General features: G+C 43.4%; 1 protein-coding gene across 7 annotated transcripts in view; it reads right to left on the bottom strand.

The window, feature by feature from the left end:
• The window catches only part of DGCR8 (DGCR8 microprocessor complex subunit), a 46,724-nt gene extending 25,995 nt beyond the window's left edge, over positions 1-20,729 (bottom strand). For 4 of the 7 annotated variants that reach the window (XM_073312298.1, XM_073312303.1, XM_073312304.1 and 1 more), the window contains exons 1-5: positions 20,580-20,729; positions 7,144-8,150; positions 6,458-6,617; positions 3,859-4,001; positions 1,527-1,809 (exon numbers count right to left, since the gene is read on the bottom strand). In XM_073312298.1, coding sequence (XP_073168399.1) covers positions 1,527-1,809; positions 3,859-4,001; positions 6,458-6,617; positions 7,144-7,863 — 1,306 coding nt within the window. In that variant the 5' untranslated portion in view covers positions 7,864-8,150; positions 20,580-20,729. Of the gene's footprint in view, positions 1-1,526; positions 1,810-3,858; positions 4,002-6,457; positions 6,618-7,143; positions 8,151-9,075; positions 9,136-19,764; positions 19,921-20,542 lie in introns of all 7 variants that reach the window. The other 3 variants (XM_073312301.1, XM_073312300.1, XM_073312299.1) reach the window with 3 other exon arrangements.
• Between the last annotated feature and the right edge of the window lie 692 nt (positions 20,730-21,421).

Below are 21,421 nucleotides of genomic sequence, written 5' to 3'. Positions count from 1 at the left end.
CGAACAACCCATATGTTACTTCCTGGATTTTAGAGGCGGGGCAGACTGCTGGAATATGTACAGAGGATAGTAAAGGCTTATTGTGGATATTGCTTTTGTTTGGAAGTATTATTCATAGATATTTAGGTCAGAAGGGACCATTATGATCATCTAGTCTGACCTCCTGCACAACGCAGGCCACAGAATTTCACCCACCACTCCTGCAAAAAACCTCTCACCTATGTCTGTGCTATTGAAGTCCTCAAATTGTGGTTTAAAGACTTCAAGGAGCAGAGAATCCTCCAGCAAGTGACCCGTGCCCCATGCTACACAGGAAGGCGAAAAACCTACAGGCCTCTTCCAATCTGCCCTGGAGGAAAATTCCTTCCCGACCCCAAATATGGCTATCAGCTAACCCCTGAGCATATGGGCAAGATTCATCAGCCAGATACTACAGAAAATTCTTTCCTGGGTAACTCAGATCCCACCCCATCTAATACCCCATCACAGGCCACTGGGCCTATTTACCATGAATATTTAATTACCAAAACCATGTTATCCCATCATACCATCTCCTCCATAAACTTATCGAGTTTAATCTTAAAGCCAGATAGATCTTTTGCCCACACTGCTTCCCTTGGATTCCCTTATCTATGATTCCCCAATTCTATGATGACTTATATGGTCAATCTTTTTAATCTTTACACATAAAGAGTCATAGTCTAAAGCCCAGGGTAAGCTTCAAATTTAAAAGACAACGCAGACCACTGGTAGCCTATGAACCACAGTAATATTTCTAAGAAACAGCAATATACATTAACCAACCAACCAAGGTAAATCACGGACAAAGCTCATAATGAGGCTTGATCAGAAGTTGGCAGGGAAGGGATTCAGACGCGTCTTCATAGTTTTTGTACCAATGTAGTCTATTTCAGTTATGGGTGTAATTTTCTGTTTTGTTAAAAAAATGGTTAAAGCAATAGAACCACTAGTGGGCATGCAATTATATTGGTCTAGCTTACTCCCCTGAATATATATGAATAAGCTATACTAGTTTAACTGCATGCTGTGCCTCAAGAAAACAGGTTGCAACCAGTATAGTTAAATCAGTGCAGAAAATTTGTGTGTGTAGACAATTCCTCAGATGGGTATGGGAATACTACTTTACAAAAGGATGACCCAAATGGTGGTAGTATTTATTTATTCTATAATTTAAGTCTCCTCTAAACAGTCCTTAAATGCATAAAATACAAGTTTACAGTACTATATTCTGATAATTCTCAAATTTCTATTTCTAAAAGATCCTTTCATGTTGACCATAAGCACTCCTCAAAAATACTCCACAGTTACATACCTCCATTCACTGAGGATCAAATTGCTTTACTGAAGTGGGTATGTATCCCGCCCCTTTTGCAGATGAGGAACTGAAGCAGAGAGAAATGTGATGGCTTGCCCAAAGTCAAGCAGTGAATCAGGAATAAAATCTAGGAATCTTGACTGCCAATCCCCTCCTCTAACAAGTAGTAGGCATGGCTTTCAGCACTTACCTACAGATTCATCTTTACACACTTCAACTTTGGCCTTAACTTGTCCTAAGGCTCCTGGTGCTGCATCACCCCCTGAAGGCTCTCTCTCATCTAAAGGCCCAGAATCAGCAGCAGTTGAATCTGGCTCCTCTGTTTGGCAGTCCAGGTCTGAAGACTTGTCTATGTGCTTTATAGGCGATACTTCCCCATTTGGGGTTATGTCATTGTTTTGTTCCCTTTCCTCATTGTCCTTCATTTTCTTGTAATGCAGACAGGGAATGCTACTCAAGGGAGGATCATGTTTCTAGAAGTACAATTATACAAGAATATATAAGTTTAGGAACCATGAAAAGACAAATCTAGTCAGTTTCGAGATGCAGTAGTGGTTATACTAGAAATCTACACTAACCGTCTCTCAATCCGCCCAACATTTTTAAAGTCACATTTTCTGATTTTTAAGTGCTCCTCTGCCCCCTGCTGCCCTATGGAGAATGCAAGCAAGTAAAAAAGAATAACTATGAGAGAGAAGAAACAATGAAACTGACTACAAAGTGCTGTCCAATGAACAAACAGTTGCAGACAGTGTTGTTGTAATCATATTAGTCCCAGAATATTAGTACTTCAATCACCTTGTCTGTCTATCTGAAATTCAGAGTTGATAAATGCACATTAGAAAATATAATCCCAACTATACATATAAAATGATGGGTCTAACTTAGCTGTTGCCACTCAAGAAAGATCTTGGAATCATTGTGGATAGTTCTCTGAAAACGTCCACTCAATGTGCTGTGGCAGTCAAAAAAACTAACAACGTTGGGAATCTTTAGGAAAGGGATAGATAATACCATATTGCCTCAATATAAATCCATGGTACGCTCACACCTTGAATACTGCATGCAGATGTGGTCGCCCCATCTCAAAAAAAAATATATTGGAAGTGGAATAGGGCAACAAAAATGATTAGAAGGAACAGCTTCCATATGAGGAGAGATTAATAAAACGGACTCTAGCTTGGAAAAGCTGACTAAGGAGGGATATGATAATCACAACGGGTGTGGAGAAAGTAAATAAGTGTTATTTACTTCTCATAACACAAGAACTACGGGTCACGAAATAAAATCATTAGGCAGCAGGTTTAAAAAACAAACAAAAGGAAGTATTTCTTTACACAATGCACAGTCAACGGATGTTGTGAAGATCAAGATTATAACGGGGTTCAAAAAAGAACTGGATAAATTCATGGAGGATAGGTCCATCAATGGCTACTAGCCAGGATGGGCAGGGATGCAAAACCATGCTCTGAAGTGTCCCTAGCCTCTGTTGCCAGAAGCTGAGAATGGGTGAAGGGGGATGAATCACTTGACGATTACCTATTCTGTTCATTTCCCTCTGAAGAACCTGGTGTTGGCCACTGTCAGAAAACGGCATACTGGGCTAGATGGACCACTGGCCTGACCCTGTATGGCTGTTCTTATTGGATTAATTTCTGTTAGATCAAGGCTTGTGTCTCTCACCAACAGAAGTTGGTCCAATAAAATATAGTACTTCACTCAAACTAAAACAGATAATATAAGAAAGTTTCTATCTAATAACTTTCAATACAGTTACATAATTCCATTTAGGCTCCCGTACTTCACCTCCCCCCCCCCCCCCCAGGACACCCTAGCTGTTATAAGTAATAATAGATAGAGCTACACTCCCCCCCCCACCCTTCTCCAAAACAAGATTCCTTTTGATGAAAGCTCTGATTTTAAAAAGGAAAAAGATAGTTTAGACTGAAAAGTCAAGGTTTTGTTAAAATTACAAATATATTTATATTTACAAAACTTAACAGGAATGCTTTCAGATAATTCAGTGACTGTTTCAATTTAAATTAATGGTGTGAAGAGAAATTCAGGTTCTGCATGCTCCCATTGTAATTTGTGGGAGTTCTGCTGTATTTGGGTAGCACATGTCTAGTTCTGGGAATGAGATTCCCAAGCCATAATTTGACCCTCTAAACAGAATGAATACCCACGATTTAGATATACCTCTGCAGTATTAAAAAAAAACAAAACAATTTTGCAGTGTTGTGGTAGAACAAGTAAACCAGAAAGTAAGATTGACTAGTCCATTTTAATTGCCCAAACTGTAGTGTAGTTAAAATATATTTGAAATAAGGTGTTAAGAACACAGATAAAACTGTTTGAAAAACAAAACGTCCCTATCTGGTCATATCTAAGAGGTTTGAAAAATTCTCCAAAGCATACTTCCAAGACTGTTTTGACCAATTACAAATAAATACATAAACTGATACCTAATATTTTTAAATAACTCAAACATTACAATAATAATTAGCAGCTCAGACCCCTACCCTTATGCTTCCTGTTCCCAAGAAATAAGGTCTGGACCAGGTAACAACTCTGGATTCTCTGTGCAGATATACAGGAATGCCTGAGTTATGGAATGTCATGATCCATCCATCAGGCAATGGTTCCGTAGGAGGACGGCCACGACCTTTATGAGAGGAAAAAGAAACTCATGCAGACCGTTCACCATTTTTTAATATAATCTGATTTTATTAAAAATTAATTTCTGGTTCTATATCCTGAGAACATTCTTCCACCTAAATCCTCATTATAAAACTAAAAAATGCTACATATATTTTTATCCCCCACAGATACTACTTCTTAAGTGTTTGTACAGTACCTAATACTTTATTGGAGTGCTATCACATATCACCCACCACTACACTGTGCCCCTCCCAAGTTCCCACACATAGGTGGATAAAAGCAGAAGGTAATTTTAGCCATGACTGAGCCTAATTTAACTAGGCAAAAAATTCTGAATTTTAATTTCAATAGATTCTATGGCCAACCATTACTTTTCTTAAATGGTTATTTCTGTAGCTATCAAAGAGTAATTAGGAATCACTTTTTCACTCTCAGTCAAGACACAGCCCAAACATGATTTCATCCTACAATCTTTCATACTTAAATCAGCTACCTTTTTATAAAGGTGACAACTCCAAAACAATATTAGGGAAAGATTCTTATGCTCACACAGAAGGCAGGATGGTCTCGTTTTTCCTACCTTGTAAACCACAGAACAGACTATGCCAACTGAAGTTTAGGACAGTGTTTTGTTGGTTTTTCTAAAAAAAAAAAGGGGGTTTTCCTTTTTTTATATATAATAGGATGCATTTTTAAAAATGCATTCCTCAAGATCAGACTGAGTTTAAATCTAATTTAGACTATTTTCAGTTGGATTCTTCTGTATTACTTCTGATTTAAGTTCTTTGCGATGTTTGCATAGGGAAGGTTACATAAATGCAAGCAACTGACTTTTTCGATAGTTCTTCATACATGAAATATTCCCTGTAAAATAAGACAACTTTAACCACAAAATTTAAGTGACTGAAGCAGAACAAACATTTCCGTTTTTTGGCCATGCCATGATGTTAAAGATGGAAGAAAAAGTATATTACATAGTTCATCTGCCTGCTAATGCAGAAGTGTTCCCTATATTTCTCCCATGGTACCCTGTATCTCAGAGTAGCACCCTTGAACCCAGATATTCACCACTGTCATATAATTATGATATGTTTTGTATAAAAGTATGCCTTGTGAGGTATCATATTAAAAGTCTTGATCTGTTGAACATTAATATCCTGTTGGACTGTATGTGAAATTATGAAGTTTTGCTTTGTGTGTGTTACTGAAATACGTCGTGAGGTTGGGAACACCCACAACCAGCCTCTCAGGTACAACAGTGGAGTAACCAGATGCACTGATGGCCCATTAAAGGGAATCCACACTCCAAACGACCATCCCAGAAGACTTCTCAGAGAGCACACAGACAATGGAGGCTACTTGACCAATGGGGGCAGACCTTCATGTCACAAGCATAGATCTTTCCAGCAAGCTGGAAGAAAAACTATAAAAGAAGGGGAAATGACATCATAACTTGACCTCTCTCCCACCACAACTCAACACCTGGAAACACTTTTGGAGGACAGAGACTTTGAAGTCAGGAGGGTGGTCCTGGGCTGGAAGACAGTTGAAAATCTGTGACCTGTTTCTATCATCAGGGTGAGACACTACTTGATTCAAATCCTGTTTAGTTTATATAAATCACATTGTGAATTTACTTTTATTTCTTAGCAAAAAGAACAAGGAGTACTTGTGGCACCTTAGAGACTAAAATATATTTGAGCATAAGCTTTCAGGGGCTACTTTATTTCTTAGGTAACCAACTTTGATCTCTATGCTTACTACTTATAATCACTTAAAAATCTATCTTTCTGTAGTTAAATACATCTGTTTTACATTTTACTTAAAACAGTGTATTTTGGTTGAAGTGCTTGGGAAATCTCAGATCAGTGTACAAGGCTAGGGTGTGTCCTCCCCATATCAAGCCGGGGGGAGGAGGGAGAGGGACTGGGTAATGAACTTACACTGGTCAGGCTTCTGACCAGGGCAAGACAGTACAGTTCTAGGGTGCAAGGCTGGGGGGAATTAGCTAGAGCCTCTTTATTGTTGGTTCATGAGTGGTTGTGAGAAGCACTCGTGTAACTCAATTGGGGGTGTCCCTGCCTGTGGATATCTGTGTAAGTGCAGTACCTGCCAGAGGTTTGTAGCTTGCTAACAGCATCACAGTGAGAGAGGGAGCCCAGGTTGATGGGATAGAGGGCTCAGCAGTCCCACAGTCCAGGTTGCACCCCAGAAAATCGCATCACATCTCCATAAATCCATATAAATAAATTTGCACATTATGGAGAAGGACTGAACACAAAAATTCTCAAACATTAAATTCTGAAATCTAGAAATGTCATGGTCCTATCCTATGAAGCGAGGCCCTTTAACAGTAAGGACCATACTAGTCTGTCTTTACTAAGTTCCAACATTGAATTACCCACAATTCTACATACATGCACCACAGAAAAATCAGAGGTTTAATTAAAAGTAACTTACTTTTAAGTACAGTTTTTATTTTGGTCATCATTGGCTGCACGCTTGTCTCTCCATCAGATGGGTGGTCACTCTCACCTCCATATTTCTCATCTATTCTCCTCTTTTTGGGAGCTCGAAGGCCCTCTTCCAGCAGAGCATCCACATCATTATCAAAATCATCCTGAAAAAGACATGGTCAAATACCATCCTTCTATAGCTACTACTGTCCCTTGCTCTGTCAAGAAAAGGTACACATTATTTATACATAGTTTGCCTATGGAGTTGGATGAAAGATTCCCAATGCCATGGTAAGGAGACTGAAAAACAAGGAAGTAAATTTTCATAAATGGTCACTGGATCAGCAACTGATATTTCATGACAATCTGAAAGGAACTGAATGAAACCTACATATCCAGGCAGCCCTTAAAGAGTCTGTTAAAAGGCAATATATCATAATTCAGAGCTAAATTCAGCACCTTCTAAACTATTTTGCTATATCATTCAAAATTTTAACCACCAAAATTCTTACTATAATTAACTAAATAAATTAAAGGATAATTTAATTTAAGTTGTGCACAATGGATAGAATTTCTTCTGTCAAAGAATTTTGCATTTTTGTCTTCAAGACCGCAAGCTCTTAGATGTGGTCTTTCTTACACATCTTTGCATAAGTTTTTCTAATCACTTGGTAAAAAATATTTACATACCTCATAAGAGTAATTCAAGGTTTCTTCATCCACTTTATCTCTTTGAACGATTGCTTTAGATGTGAACCCTCCTCCTTCATCAATTTCCATCAAATTGTCAGTAAAATCTTCTAACTCATCCAGAACTGCATATTCCACTCTCTTTTCCTGATCAATATCATTTTCATCATCCTTCTTGTCATCATTTTCACCCCCTACACCTACAGTTTTACCCTTACTACCACCAAAAGGACAAACATACAAATCCCCATTGACATTATTAATACTAAAATCTGTATCTGGCTTATAATCTTGCTCAGCTCCAGTGTACAGAACTTTTCTGTCTTTGCTTTTGCAGCTTTCTGTAAAGCTGACACTAATTTTTACATCTTTAAGTAACTTAAGATCAGGGGTGAACTTTCGAACTGAAGGTGCATGACGAGCAGTTCTTGGGCTTTGGTCACTATTGTTAGGGTCTATTATAAGACGAGTTTTGTAGCAAGCAGATCCCTTTGTCAGAAGCTGTGTTCTGCAGACAGTGTGCGCGTCCCCAGCAGGGGTATCTGACTGTCCATCACCACCAGAGCCAACGTCCATTACCTCTGCGTCACTGGACGTTTGCAGGGGAGGTGGTGGAGGCTGTTCATTAGGCGGCAGAGGTGGGGGACAAGTCTGGTTCTCCACATTCATTTCTCTTGCAGGTTCTTTGGGGAGGGGAGGTGCATTTTCAGTTTTCTCCATATTTAAACTGTAAGACTACTGTTTTAAAAAACAAGGCTTTAAATAAACGTATATAATCTATATTCCTAACATGCACAAGTCCATCAAGATAGGTTTATCATGTTCTATTCAATATGCAACACTGATGATTCAGTTAAGCTGACTACATTGTTCTTTTCATTAATGTAGACAGCTTTCAGAATCACTGTCTCAATTATTGGAAATCACAATGCATTCAGCTTAAATAGCTGAAGACTAAGTAGAGTGCATCTTCATTGGGCAAGCAGGTCTCCTTTTCTTCTTTCAACCTACAAAAAGAAAAAGATTTGTCACAGAAGAGCTTGAAAGTCAACTGTCCCATTCATCAGAGGTAAAAATGGAATTCCCTCCCAAACTCTTACTTAAAAAGGATACTTGCACCTCTATTTTAACTTCCAACTGACTGTAATGCTCTTTTTTACCAGAATTAAGAGCTTTCATTGTTTCTTTGTTAGTGCGCCAGAATCACATTACGCCAGCACAGTTCAAGGAAAACCTATTGGTAACTACTGCGGCATGACCAGCAGGTGCAAAGCACTGGTTTTTAAATGGGTCAGATAAAAACAGCTGGTTTTGGTATTGAATAGCATTCTGTTACTAAGATACTTATCTATATACTCAAAAGACAACTAGTTTGCAATGTTAAAGCAGGGTCAAATAGTGAAGGCTTAAAATTTGACCATGTTCTTAAGAGACAGTAGATTATTTTTTTTTCAGTGTTCAATTAACTATTTGCAATATTTTGCAGAACAGTTTATCAAATCAGAAATTACTCTCTGGATACTATAACACAAAAAATTTGATCACCTACTAAAAAGTCTGAATAGATTTTTTCTAAGTAGGGATGCTAACAGTTGTGTGGTCTTATATTCATGACTATTACAGGTCACTAGAATTCCTTACTCATGACATATTTAGAACCTAAATCCTGAGTGCTAAAACTGAAGTCTTGTAACCATTACTATTAATTTTGAGCAGCATCTACTAGCCAAAGTATTTTAGGTACTTTAGACTGGCACACATATTCAATTACTCTGTAATTTTACAGTGTTACATTAAATAGGCTCTTAATACCATTTTACTTGCTTTCTATGGGGGGGGGGGGAGGAAGGAAGAAGGGAGGAGGTTAATTGTCTGTGCAGGGCCCTGAGTACCTGGGGAAGGAAAGAGGCCGCTTTTATAGTTCTTTCTTACCTGCTAATTTGGTTTCGCCAAGTCCCTTTGTGCCACCCCATACAGTGGGTGTAAGTCCTCCTACCAGCAGGAAATAAAGTGATGTTACTCCCCCTACGAGAGTCAGCTGGCTGAGTCTGCTCTATTCAAAAACTTGCCGGGCAGTAGAGAAATTGTACCCAAACATTTCAGAAGTCTTTGTCAGTAGTACCACCACACATGAAGAAGCAAGGGCAAGATGTCTGGATTACCATAGGGGGACTTAGAGAAGCCAATTATAATTCTCTAATGTATCTCTATGTATCCAGCCCAGCTAAGTGAATTTCAACAACAGGATCCAAGCTACAAAACAGACAGGAGAGGTAATTAAAGCATTCAAAAAGTAATGGATTACAACATGCCAAGCCTACCCATGTAGAGATAGATGAAAGATAAAAAAACAAGAAAGAATTGAAGCTTGGCTAGGCCACAAAAAAGGCAGTTTTGAGTTCAAAGCAACTGTGAAATGTGAAGTACCAGGTAGAAGTCCCGATGGACTAAAGAAGAACAAAGCATGATTTGAATGTTAAAATCAACTGTTATAATCTAATTAGGAAGGATCAAATCACGGGTAAAGGAAAAGAGGAGTGACAGTCAAAAATTACATTACAGAAACTCCTCACTTAACATTGTAGTTATGTTCCTGAAAAATGCGACTTTAAGCGAAACCATGTTAAGCGAATCCAATTTCCCCATATGACTTAATGTAAATGAGGGGGTTAGGTTACAAGGAAATTTTTTTCACCAGACAGTATACACACACAGTACAAGTTTTAAACAAACAATGTAATACTGGTACACAGTGATGATGATTGTGAAACTTGGTTGAGGTGGAGGAGTCAGAGGGTGGGATATTTCCCAGGGAATGCCTTACTGCTAAATGATGAAATAGCAATTGGCTGATCCCTCAAGGGTTAACTCTCACACTCTACAAGGCAACAGGAAAGGTGGGAAGGCAGACAGAGACACACACCCTGTGTGTTTGAGAGATAGAGATGCGCATTTCCCCTTTAAGTGTGAAGAGTGGGGTCAGAACTACACTGCCTTGTTAATTAGATCAGCAAGCTGAGACCAGACTGCAGCTGCTGCCTAAGGCAGCGGCTCCCTCCCTCCATGTGTCCCCCCTGCTCTATGGAAGATGGGGTAAGCAGGGTGCAGGAGCAGGGGGACACCCTGACATTAGCCCCCCTCTTCTTCCCCTCCCGCCCACACAGCAAGCAGTAGTCTCAGGGAGCAGCTCCAAGGCAGAGGGCAGGAGCAGCACATGGCAGTGGGGGGAGGGACAGCTGAATTCCGGCAATTGATAGCCTGCTGAGCAGCTGCTGCACAGGGAATTTAGGGGAGCTGCCAGTCCACCCTGGTTCTAACCACCCACCGGCTAGCTGCAATGGGCTGCTCTTCCTGTAAGCAGTGGACAAAACAGGCGGCTGCCAAATGACATTAGAAGGGAGCATTGCACAACTTTAAATGAGCAAAATTGTAACAACTTTGACCAGGATAGCTTTAAGTGAGGAGTTCCTGTACCTGTTTCCAAGTCACTAACAACTCAAAAGAAAACAATGCTGAATGCTTACAGATCAACGTCCTAACACTTAATCACATAACGGGATATTAGATGGGGTCAGCTACTGACTGCCAAATCAAACTAGGCAACAAGATGAGCACCTATATAGAACATTTAAGTGTGTGATCATCAGGGACTTCAATCCGAGTGACATATGCTGAAGGTCTCATACTCCCAGTACTAAAACATCCTCAGAACTTTTCAATATTATAGAAGACAACTTCCCAACTCAAAAAGCATTCAGAGTAACGGCCGTGTTCGTCTGTATTTGCAAAAAAAAAAAAAAAAAAAAGGAGTACTTGTGGCACTTTAGAGACTAACCAATTTATTTGAGCATAAGCTTTCATGAGCTACAGCTCTGAAGTGAGCTGTAGCTCATGAAAGCTTATGCTCAAATAAATTGGTTAGTCTTTAAGGTGCCACAAGTACTCCTTTTCAAAAAGCATTTATCAAATTCTCCTGTGTTGGATACAAAGACCTCAACTTCACTAAAAGGAACTGAGCACAAAGCTAAAAATCAGTGGTAAACTAAGGTACAAATGTGATCACAATCTGATCACATTTAATATATGCAAACAGAAAACAAATACAAATCAGTAACATAGTTAATGCTTTAAAAGGGCCAATTTCACAAAGCTGAAAGTTATGAGCCAAATCAGTTGGAAGAAAGAATTTAAAGAGAAAAAAGTTTAATTGGGAACTGTTTAAGAACATTTTGTTAGAAGCCCAAATAGCCATAATCCCACAAGTGAGAAAAAAGGCCGCATGGTTAAAAATCCAACCTGACTACTAAATATATATACACATACCTATACCTATATAAATATAGGTATGTGTGAATGAACAAATAGAAGAAAGGGGAAGCTGAGAGTAATTAATATAAATCAGAAGCTAGGAACTGCAAAAAATTGTTAACTGAAACCAAAGGACACAAGCAGAAATCTATGGACAGCAGAGTTAAAGGGTAGGCTTTTTTTTGTTTAATTAGATTAGAAACAAAAAGGAATACTTAAGGGGGACTACCATGGGAAGCAGTGACTCTGAAAAAGACTCAGGGGTCATGATGAATAATCACCTGAACATGAGTTCCCACTGAGATGTTTCAGAGGAACAGCCGTGTTAGTCTGTATTCGCAAAAAGAAAAGGAGTACTTACTTGTGGCACCTTAGAGACTAACCAATTTATTTGAGCATGAGCTTTCGTGAGCTACAGCTCTGGTTTAACTTGGATTTAAACCTGGAGAATGGTCAGTTTAGATGAGCTATTACCAGCAGGAGAGTGAGTTTGTGTGTGTATGGGGGTGGGGGGGATGTGAGAAAACCTTGATCTATGCAGGAAATAGCCCGACTTGATTATGTAAAGAGTTGTCACTTTGGATGGGCTAGCACCAGCAGGAGAGTGAATTTGTGTGGGGGGGTGGAGGGTGAGAAAACCTGGATTTGTGCTGGAAATGGCCCACCTGTTGATCACTTTAGATAAGCTATTACCAGCAGGACAGTGGGGTGGGAGGAGGTATTGTTTCATGATTTCTGTGTGTATATAAAGTCTGCTGCAGTTTCCACGGTAAACATCTGATGAAGTGAGCTGTAGCTCACGAAAGCTCATGCTCAAATAAATTGGTTAGTCTCTAAGGTGCCACAAGTACTCCTTTTCTTTTCACTGAGATGTTGTGGCCAAAAACATTAATGCAATCCCTTAGATCAGGGGCGGGCAAACTTTTTGGCCTGAGGGCCCCATTGGGTTTCTGGTATCCGACCCTCCCGCTTCTCACCCCCTGACGGCCCCCCCCGGGACTCCTACCCCATCCAACCACCCCTTCTCCCTGACCACCCCCCAGACCCATCACCCCTAACTGTCCCCTGCCCCCCAGGACCCCTGCCCCATCCCTCCCCCAGCTCCCTGTCCCCTGACTGCCCCCCACCACCCCATCCAACCCCTCCTCTCCTTCCTGACTGCCCCCCTGCCCGCATTCAACCCCTTATTCCCCGCCTTCTGACTGCCCTGACCCCTATCCACACCCCTGCCCACCCCTCAAACTCCCCTGCCCTCTACACAACCACCCCCCCCCCCGGTCCCTGCTCCCTTACCACACTGCCTGGAGCACCGGTGGCAGGCAGTGTGGCTGCACCAGGACAGGCAGCTGTGCAGCACAGAGCACCAGGTCAGGCCGGGCTCTGCAGCCCTGCCGCTCAGAGCATTGCACCACATGGCAGTGTGGCTGCTGGGGAGGGGTGACTGCCTCCCAGGCCAGGAGCTCAGGGGCCAGGCAGGACAGTCCCGCAGGCCGGATGTGGCCCACGGGCCGTAGTTTGCCCACCTCTGCCATAGATGTATCAACATAGAAATACTGAGAACGGGGAAGGTATTTGGCACTCATATGACCACTACTGGAATACTGTCTCTGGTTTTAGAGTCCACAATTTAAGAAGAATGTTGATGAACTGGAGAATATTCAGAGAAGGGCCACGAGAACAATTTAAGAATTGGAAGACATGCCTTATAGTTAAGGCTACGATTTAGTCATGGGTATTTTTAGTAAAAGTCATGGACCAGTCACGGGCAATAAACAAAAATTTACAGCCTGTGACCGGTCCATGACTTTTACTAAAAATACCCATGACTAAATCTGGGGGAGTGCTGGGCAGGGGTGCACAGCAGCTGCTCAGGAGCTCCCCAGGGCCAGCTGCCTGGGCCACCTGAGCAGCAGCTGGTACAGCTGGCCCCAGGGCAGCCCCCGGGGACCGCTGCTCGGGCACTCCCCAGGGCCAGCAGCGATTGGCCATGAGACACCTGAGCAGCTGGCCTCAGGGGTGGCTGTTCTGGGGTCAGCCGCACCTGCCACTGCAGCTGCAAAAGTCACAGAAGTTGCAGAAAGTCACAGAATCCATGACTTCCACAACCTCTATGACAGAATCAGCCTATTAATAAGTACCTATATGGGGAACAAAACATTGATAATGGGCTCTTCGGTCTAGCAGAGAAAGGTACAGCAAGAATCCAATGGCCAGAAGTTGAAGCTAGACAAATTCAGACTGGGAACAAGATGCAAATTTTTAACAGTGAGGGTAGTTAATCATTGGAACAATTTATAGACGCTCCCCAGGTTATGCAAGACCCAACTTCCGCAAATTCGCACTTATGGAAAAATTTCCATAATCTAGAAATAGGAGGGTGGTTTGGGAGTTTTTTTGGTGTAACAGTCAGGTATACTTTTCCAACTTACGCAAAATTCGAGTTATGCAAGGCGTTCCAGAACGGAACAATTGCATAGCCCGGGGAGCATCTGTACCAGAGATTGTGATGGATTCTTCATCACTGGCAATTTTTAAATCATGACTGGATGTTTATGCAAGACATGCTCTAATTCAAACAGGAATTAATTCAGGGAAGTCCTCTGGCCTGTGTTAAACAGGAGGCCAGACTACATGATCACAGAGGCCAGACTACATGATCACAGTGCTCCCCTCTGTTGTCATCCCCTTTTAAAATCTATGAAAGCCTCAATTTAATTGCTCTAAAATAATCCCATTATTCTGGATGGGAAGCCACTGGAAATTAGTTCTATTTTGCTTCTGTAAGACCTGAATAGCTAATACTTGGATCCTCAGGGTGCTGATGCTAAGTGTTTATCCATCCCATCCCGAAAAGGCAGCAAGATTGTTATATTAATGTTCTAAGTGATCTGATTTGCTATTTTTCCATCAGGCTCTGAAACACCCTAGACTGTGTGAAACAGCCCTACACTTTTATACCTCTGTGGAATGCATCCATTACAAAAACTCATTTTCATCACATACACCTACATAATGGCCAGACTGAATGACAAATTCCTAGGTTCTTCATGGTAAAATAAGCTTTTCATCAGAAAGTTTTGGCTGAAGGGAAGATAAAACCAATAATCTCAGTATAAATTCACTAACTTTGGGAACCAATGCCTCCTAAATGGTCCAGGTTCTCCAGAAGGATTCTTGAGAAGAATGCTGACTATAAGGAGTAGAAATTATGTACACAAATTCAAAATCCCAAGGATGAAAGAAGTACCCACTCCAAGACCTAATATGTTCCTGACCTTGAAGAACCGTTTACCTCCCTGTCTGATAAGGAAGCTCCCAGACCCAACTAGAAAGATCATCTTTTGTGGCATATCAATTACTGCAGTTTCTCTTTTCCAGGCTGTGTCGAGCTACAGCTCAAGAAGTTTATTCTTCGGCCAAGTTTTACAGCAATGGGACAGGAACTTCCTTTTTACCTGCCAAGATTTGGCAGCTTTTGTGCCCTGTCTGGATGTTATTGCCTGTAAAATTATTGTTGCTTAGTCCTTCCTTCACATCAAAGTTGAAGTGATGAACTGGGAATCAAGCTGTCTGTTACTTGGTACCTGCACTTCAGCTGGAATGGAGTTAAGAAGGCCAAAGGCGCCTTTAAGCCAACTTTGTGCTTCTTGCATTTTTTGTCCTGTGCCTGGCTGCTGGCATCAGAGCTATCCTAAGTCTGATCTAACTTATCTTCTGCTTCTCATGGCTCCCCATGATAAGCTAAGAATAGGCAGAGCACAGAAGCACTCCCAGCCACATCCTCACCCACACCTCTAACATCAGGAACGGAGAGAGAGGACCTATAAAGAGCCAGTGGGGAGACCCCCTTATGCAGAGGGTATTTTATTGGGACTCTTTCTACCCCCTTTATGCCACCTGTTTTCTAAGGGGATGATTTGGAGGGCCCTCTGCTAAAAACAAAGCCAAATGGAGCCTAGATTAAGACAGCCAGCATGCTAAGCACACTAGATCCAGTAATGCCATTATGGAACTCAGAACCTCAAGGCATGCTCTCAGCTGTTACAAAGGCCAAATGGATCAAGAAACTCACCTGTGATTGCAGCTTCACTATTAAAATATTCCAAAAGGAACAGCTTACCTATCAAGGTATTAAATTACTAACCCCAAGAGACATTAATTCCTATGGTAGAGAATGGATGATAAATGAGAACCTGACATTGGATTCCCTGAAGATTCATGCTGACTGCTAAGCCATATGCCCAACATAACCATACTAAAAAATTGCCTATGTAAATCTGACTAACACCATCCTTTTGGAAAACTGCAGTAAGAACTACAAGTACCTTTGAGAAGATGTGGAATGCTACTGTCAAGTGGAAATTAAGCACCCTGAACATTCAGAACAAAAAACTGAAGGAACTTCTGATAAACTGGAGGGAATATAGACACATAGGTCTGTCTCTTATTGATCTATAGGACACCTAACTCCACCAAATAGAACATCTGAATTATGGAATGCTAGACCTCCATCTGGAAGGAGAGCATGGAAAGGAGTTTACTTTCTCCACATTCTAATGGGACAGTATATAGGATGCTGTCAGGGATTATAAAGAACAACAAAAACAGCACTGAATCACAAGACAACATACTACCCATCCTAATTTTTGCTGCCTTTTTGAGCATATTCTTTGAAGGAGACAGATTCTTGCTACAAGATAAACTTGATGGAGTAGACACAAGACATGAAAATATCTAGCACACAGCAATGTGAACAGGTCCAGTCAAAGGCAAAGCCCTAAAAGGCTTCAGGAAATTAAGTTCCTTGTTAGAAACTGTACATTCCCTGCCCAAGATGTCCAGAAAGGATGAGTGGTTCAGAAGAAACTTGAGCCCTTTCTATGGCTCACCATAACCAGGGTTTCCCCTCCTCTGCTCCGGAAAGCCATGTTTTAGAATAGAAATGCAGGCCACTTGTATAATCAATGCAGCTTAGAAGTCAAACCAAAAAAATCTCAACCCAAACTACAGACTATTCCCCCAAAAGGAATTTCTCACTCAGGATCATCTATCTTAATGTCATCAGAATCTACCACGTCTGCATGACAACACTGCCTTCAGGAGAGAAGTTATTTTCTGCTTACAAAACAAAGAAGATTCAGTTTTGAAAGACAAAAGCTGAATTAACGATTGGAAGTTCAGTTCTGATTTTGTGACAAAGGAGAAGGCCCCATAAATCACCACCACACAGAACAGTTCACGTTCCTTCATGTCACCAGTCTTGGCACAGAGAAACATGTTCTGAAGGTAGGGAATAACCTCTGGAGGCCATCAAGATGACCAAGTAAAAAAGCCAAACAGGGATACAGCCATGATTTTCTCCACATACTGGAAAGAAAACACACCTATGCAAAACAGATGACAATGCCACACACATAAACACAAGGAGCACTGGTGCGGCCAGTTAGCGATCACCATTTTGCCCAATATGGTCACATCCCTGTTGTGACCCTGGCACCCTCTTATTCACCACTGTCATATCATCAGGATATGTTTTGCACAAAGTATGCCTTGTGAAGTATTATTCTAAAAGTCTTATCCGCTAGACATAAATATCTCATTGGATTATATGTGCTATGTATGTGTTACTGAAACATGTTGTGAGGTTGAAAACACCCAAAAGCAGACTTTCAAGTACAGCAGTAAAAAGTACAAACAACGTTAATGGCTTATTGAGGAAATGCACACAAGCACAAGGATTACCCCAGGAACTGTGTACAACAGAAACCTCTCAGAGATAGCATTACGCAATGTGAACTGTTTCACCCAGGTCACAGCAAAAGAGCTTTCCAGCAAGTGGGAAGAAGACATGAAAGGGGAAATGACATCACAATGGTACCTTGCTCTCCCTACAACACACCTGGAAACACCTGAGGAACGAAGACTGAACTGGGAGAAGTGATGGTCCTAGGCAAAAGGGATTTCTAGCCTGTGTATGAAAACCTGGGATACCCAAGCTGCAAAGCAAAGGCAGCTCGTGCATTAAGAATCTGCCAGCCGGTTTATCACTCAGGGCGAGAATTTGCTAATTCATATCCTATCTATCTACAGTAAAAGCTGTGTTATCCGACCCTGTACCAACCGGAAAGCTCGAAACTGTCATTTCTAATCTTCATAGAAAGTCTGGTTTATAGTCCGGTTGGTGCAGGGCCGGCAGACTCCCTACCTGGCTCCACGTGGATCCCAGGAAGTGGCAACATGTCCCTGCTGCTCCTAGGTGGAGGAACAGCCATGAGGGATTTGGAGTGCAGGAGGGGGTGTGGGACTGGGGGTTGGAGCACAGGAGGAGGTGTGGTGCACAAGCTCTGGGAGGGGGCTCAGGGCAGAGGCTCCCTGCAAGCGGCCACCTATCCCTGCTGTTCCTAGGCAAAGGCGTGGCTAGGCGGCTCTGCATGCTGCCTCCACAGCTCCTATTGGCTCCTAGTGCTTGGGGCACAGGCAATGCACAGAGCCACCTATCCTTGCCTCCACCTAGGAACAGCAAGGACAGGTTACCGCTTGCGGGGAGCAGCCTGAGGTGACCGCCCCCTGGATCCAGCACCCCAAAACCCCTCCCATGCCCCAACACCCTGCCCCGAGCCTCCTCCCACACCCAAACTCCCTCCCAGAGCCTGCACCCCCTCCCTCACTCCAACCCCACACCACCTCCTGCACCCAAACTCCCTCCTGTTTAGTTAACTGGAATTTTTCACTTACTGGCACCCCTCATTCCCCCAGCATGCTGCATAAAAAAGCTTTTACTGTAGTATGTTAAACTCAGTTTGCAGTTTTGTTTATTTACTAGGTAATCTGCTTTCATCTGTTCGCTATCACTTATAATCTATCTTTTTGTAGTTAATAAACTTGTTTTATACGTTTTAATCCAAATCAATGTGCGTTTGACTAAGGTGTCTGGGGAAAATCGCAGCTTGGTTACTACAAGTGTGCATGGTCCTCTTCACACTGAGGGAGAGACGGACCAAGTATTAAACCCATATAAGGGCCAGATTTGAGCAGGGCAGGACAGTACTGCTCTGGGGTCCTAGGCTGGTGGTTAGAGAGCCTGCATGTAACTTCACCTGGGTGAGTCTCTACCTCTGTGAATGCTGGTGAAAGTGCAAGCATGGAGGGCTTTGCAGCTTGTCACAGCAGCATAGTGTGAGAGGGAGCCAGGCTGGTGGGTCAGAGAGCTCAGCAGTACTCCAGTTCCAGGTGGCAACCTGGTGGGAATCAGTCACATCCGTCCATGAGTACCATAGTAGGTTATCTGGAAAAAGCAGCAGTAAACTGCACCTTAAATAAGCCCCCCTCAAATAGTGAAACAGCTGCTCCATTTACAGCATGACCCACTTGCTAACGTGGTTTCAATGGGGGGGAGGAGGCAGTGTGGGACCATTTGTAGTTCTGTAGTGTACAGAAAAGAATAAGGAAGGCTTCCATTCACCCCACACTTAAGTATTGGCTTCCTAATATTAACAAAAAAGAGAGAACAAACAAATTGTAAGGCAGCTTTTTGCAAGGTAATTCTTGCCAAGAAAACACCACATCAGAGCCAAAAGACCACCCCCCATATAGTGTTCATGTGAATATGCAGAAGTGATACTTTTTATGAAAATCCCTAAACTATCTAACCGTAACAGAAAGGGAAAAATTCAAAGAAAAAAAACCTAAAAAATAAGTTCAAAGTTCTTTGGCTGGCTAGACATCTCTCACCTGCTGGAGACAGAAATGGAATTGAAAAGGTTCAGCCAGCCACCCCACCCCGCTTTGGGGGTGGGAAATGATAGCACACAGCATTGCCAGTTTCCTGTCTCCATCTGATGGTAGGAGGACTTGTGCCCACTGCCTGGGTTGGCAAAAGAGGGTTATAGAGGAAATGTTACATAGATGCCATTATACTGGGGCAAGAGAATGGCCGGAGCAGCCATTACTGGGGTGGAAGGTGATCAGGTACAGAATCCTCATTTCCCAGTCAGGAAGGAGTGGCCAGTTGGGGGATCCCCATTAGCTGGGGCCAAGGGAAACCTCATTATTGCTCACATAAACAGATCAGGGCAAGAATCTTCATTGTTTAAAGAAGGAGAGGACTGGGGGAAAGCTTCTCCATTCCTGACCACAGAAGAAACAGTCAGAGAAGAAGAATTAGGAATAAACCTCCACACTGTTCTGGGAATGTATCAAATGGAAATCCACCCCATTAATCCACAATTAGGGATAGAAGAGGTGCAGGGAAGCGCCTTCATCACTCCAGTGAGGCAGAAGAAGAAAGTGTACAAGAAAAATCCTTCCTGTTACCCCAAAGTGAAGGAAGAGAAGTGAAGGTGAGGGGGTGGGAAAGCAGGAGGATGTGCAGGCTTCTCCTCATTACCCCAACGTGAAGGGAATCCGACGGATGGGGAGGGGGGCGCGGAGGAAGTGGGCGGAGTTCTCCTTACATTGTTAAGGCTGAGCCTGTGAATAGGCAAAAGGATATGAAGAGGACTGCCCCGCTCCTCCATCACCTTGCGTGTGAGCGAGCGAGATTCCTCTCATTACACAGAGTAGGGGGACGCGCGCTGAGAGGATGCGCAAGGGCAAATATTTCCCAATCCCCATTTTCCCACTAAGTATGCGCGCGCAGCGAGAGGGGGATCCTCTCCATTCCCGGGGGGGGGGGGGCGGGGGGGCCAAGAGAAGTGCATGGGGAGGACTCTTTCCCATCAACCCCCGCGAGCCGGTCAATAGGATGAGCGGGGAAAAATCCTCCATATTACTGGGGGGGGGGGGGCGCAGAGAGAATCCCCCCCCAGGGATATTTGTCGCCATTATCCTGGGGGAGGTCGGGCGCCTCCTCACTGCCCGCGCCAAGGGCAGGGGGGAGGGGACTCGAAAGAAGGAGGTGCAGGTAGGACGGGGCCTCCACACACCCAGGGTGGCTCTGGGGAGGAGGCAGAACAGTCCCCGTTACCTCGCTGTGCTGGGGGGAGGAGGCAGAGGATTGTCCCGCGGGGAGGAGAGGGAAACCCTCCCCATCACCCCGGCCGGGGGACGGCACCAAGCCAGCGGCTGGGCCGCAGGCCCCGCTCCTGCCCACCTTCTTCGACGCGGGAGTCTGTGGGCTCAGCACCCACCTGGGCCATTCCGCGTGTCCCCGCCGCTCCTCTTTCCCGGGCCGGGGGAGTGGGGGGGGGTGCCTCGGCCGCCGCCTCCTCACAGGAGCCGCCTCCCCCGCCCAGGCGCCACCATCTTGAAACGCCTGCTTCAACGGGGCTCCTGCTCCCGCGGGCGGGACTATGCGGGCCCTGAACCAATCATACTGGCCTTTCCATCTGCCGGTCACTTCCAGCCTCGCGCTCTATTGGCCGTTTCTCAACCATGTCAGTTCGCTCAGCGAATAGATACACACCTAGGAGACACCCTGCGGAAAAGTGACCAATGGGAGAAGGGTGGAGGCGGGGGAAGAGAGACAGCGAGAGAGGGAGGAAAGGTCTCGTTTCAGAACCCAAGCATGGGCAGGGTCCGAAGCCGAGAGGCGCTGGGCCCCCTCTTAAGGCTAGGGGAGAGTGAGGGCAGGAGGCCCTGGGCGATGCCTGTCAGTAGATAGGGGTTGTTTGGCTCGTGTGTTGCCAAGGCAACCATCACCATGGTATCCAAGCACCATCAAAGCCCCAGAGTCCCTTTCAGGGAAATCCCAATGATCTCACCCACTAGGGCAACAAGGACTAATGGGGAGCCTGCTGACAGTGAAGGAGCCGAGCAGTTCACCACAAAAGGTGGCTTCTCTGGATTCTTTTGTACTAAGTGCCCAAAGCCAGCTATGCCCAGGGCCCATGAATTACTAGACACAGTGAATTATTAAGTGTTCACATCACAGGCCTGAAACCCAAAGTCATGCAAATTACAATGTACACTATAGGATAACAGTCCCTGGAAGGCTTGATCCTCTTTCCACTGGAGATTGTGTATTTCTTTG

This window comes from Lepidochelys kempii, chromosome 15, assembly GCF_965140265.1.
Source record: "Lepidochelys kempii isolate rLepKem1 chromosome 15, rLepKem1.hap2, whole genome shotgun sequence".
NCBI lineage: Eukaryota > Metazoa > Chordata > Testudines > Cheloniidae > Lepidochelys > Lepidochelys kempii.
Note: the sequence above shows the minus strand (reverse complement) of the source record. Positions and strands in the feature narration are given on the sequence as shown.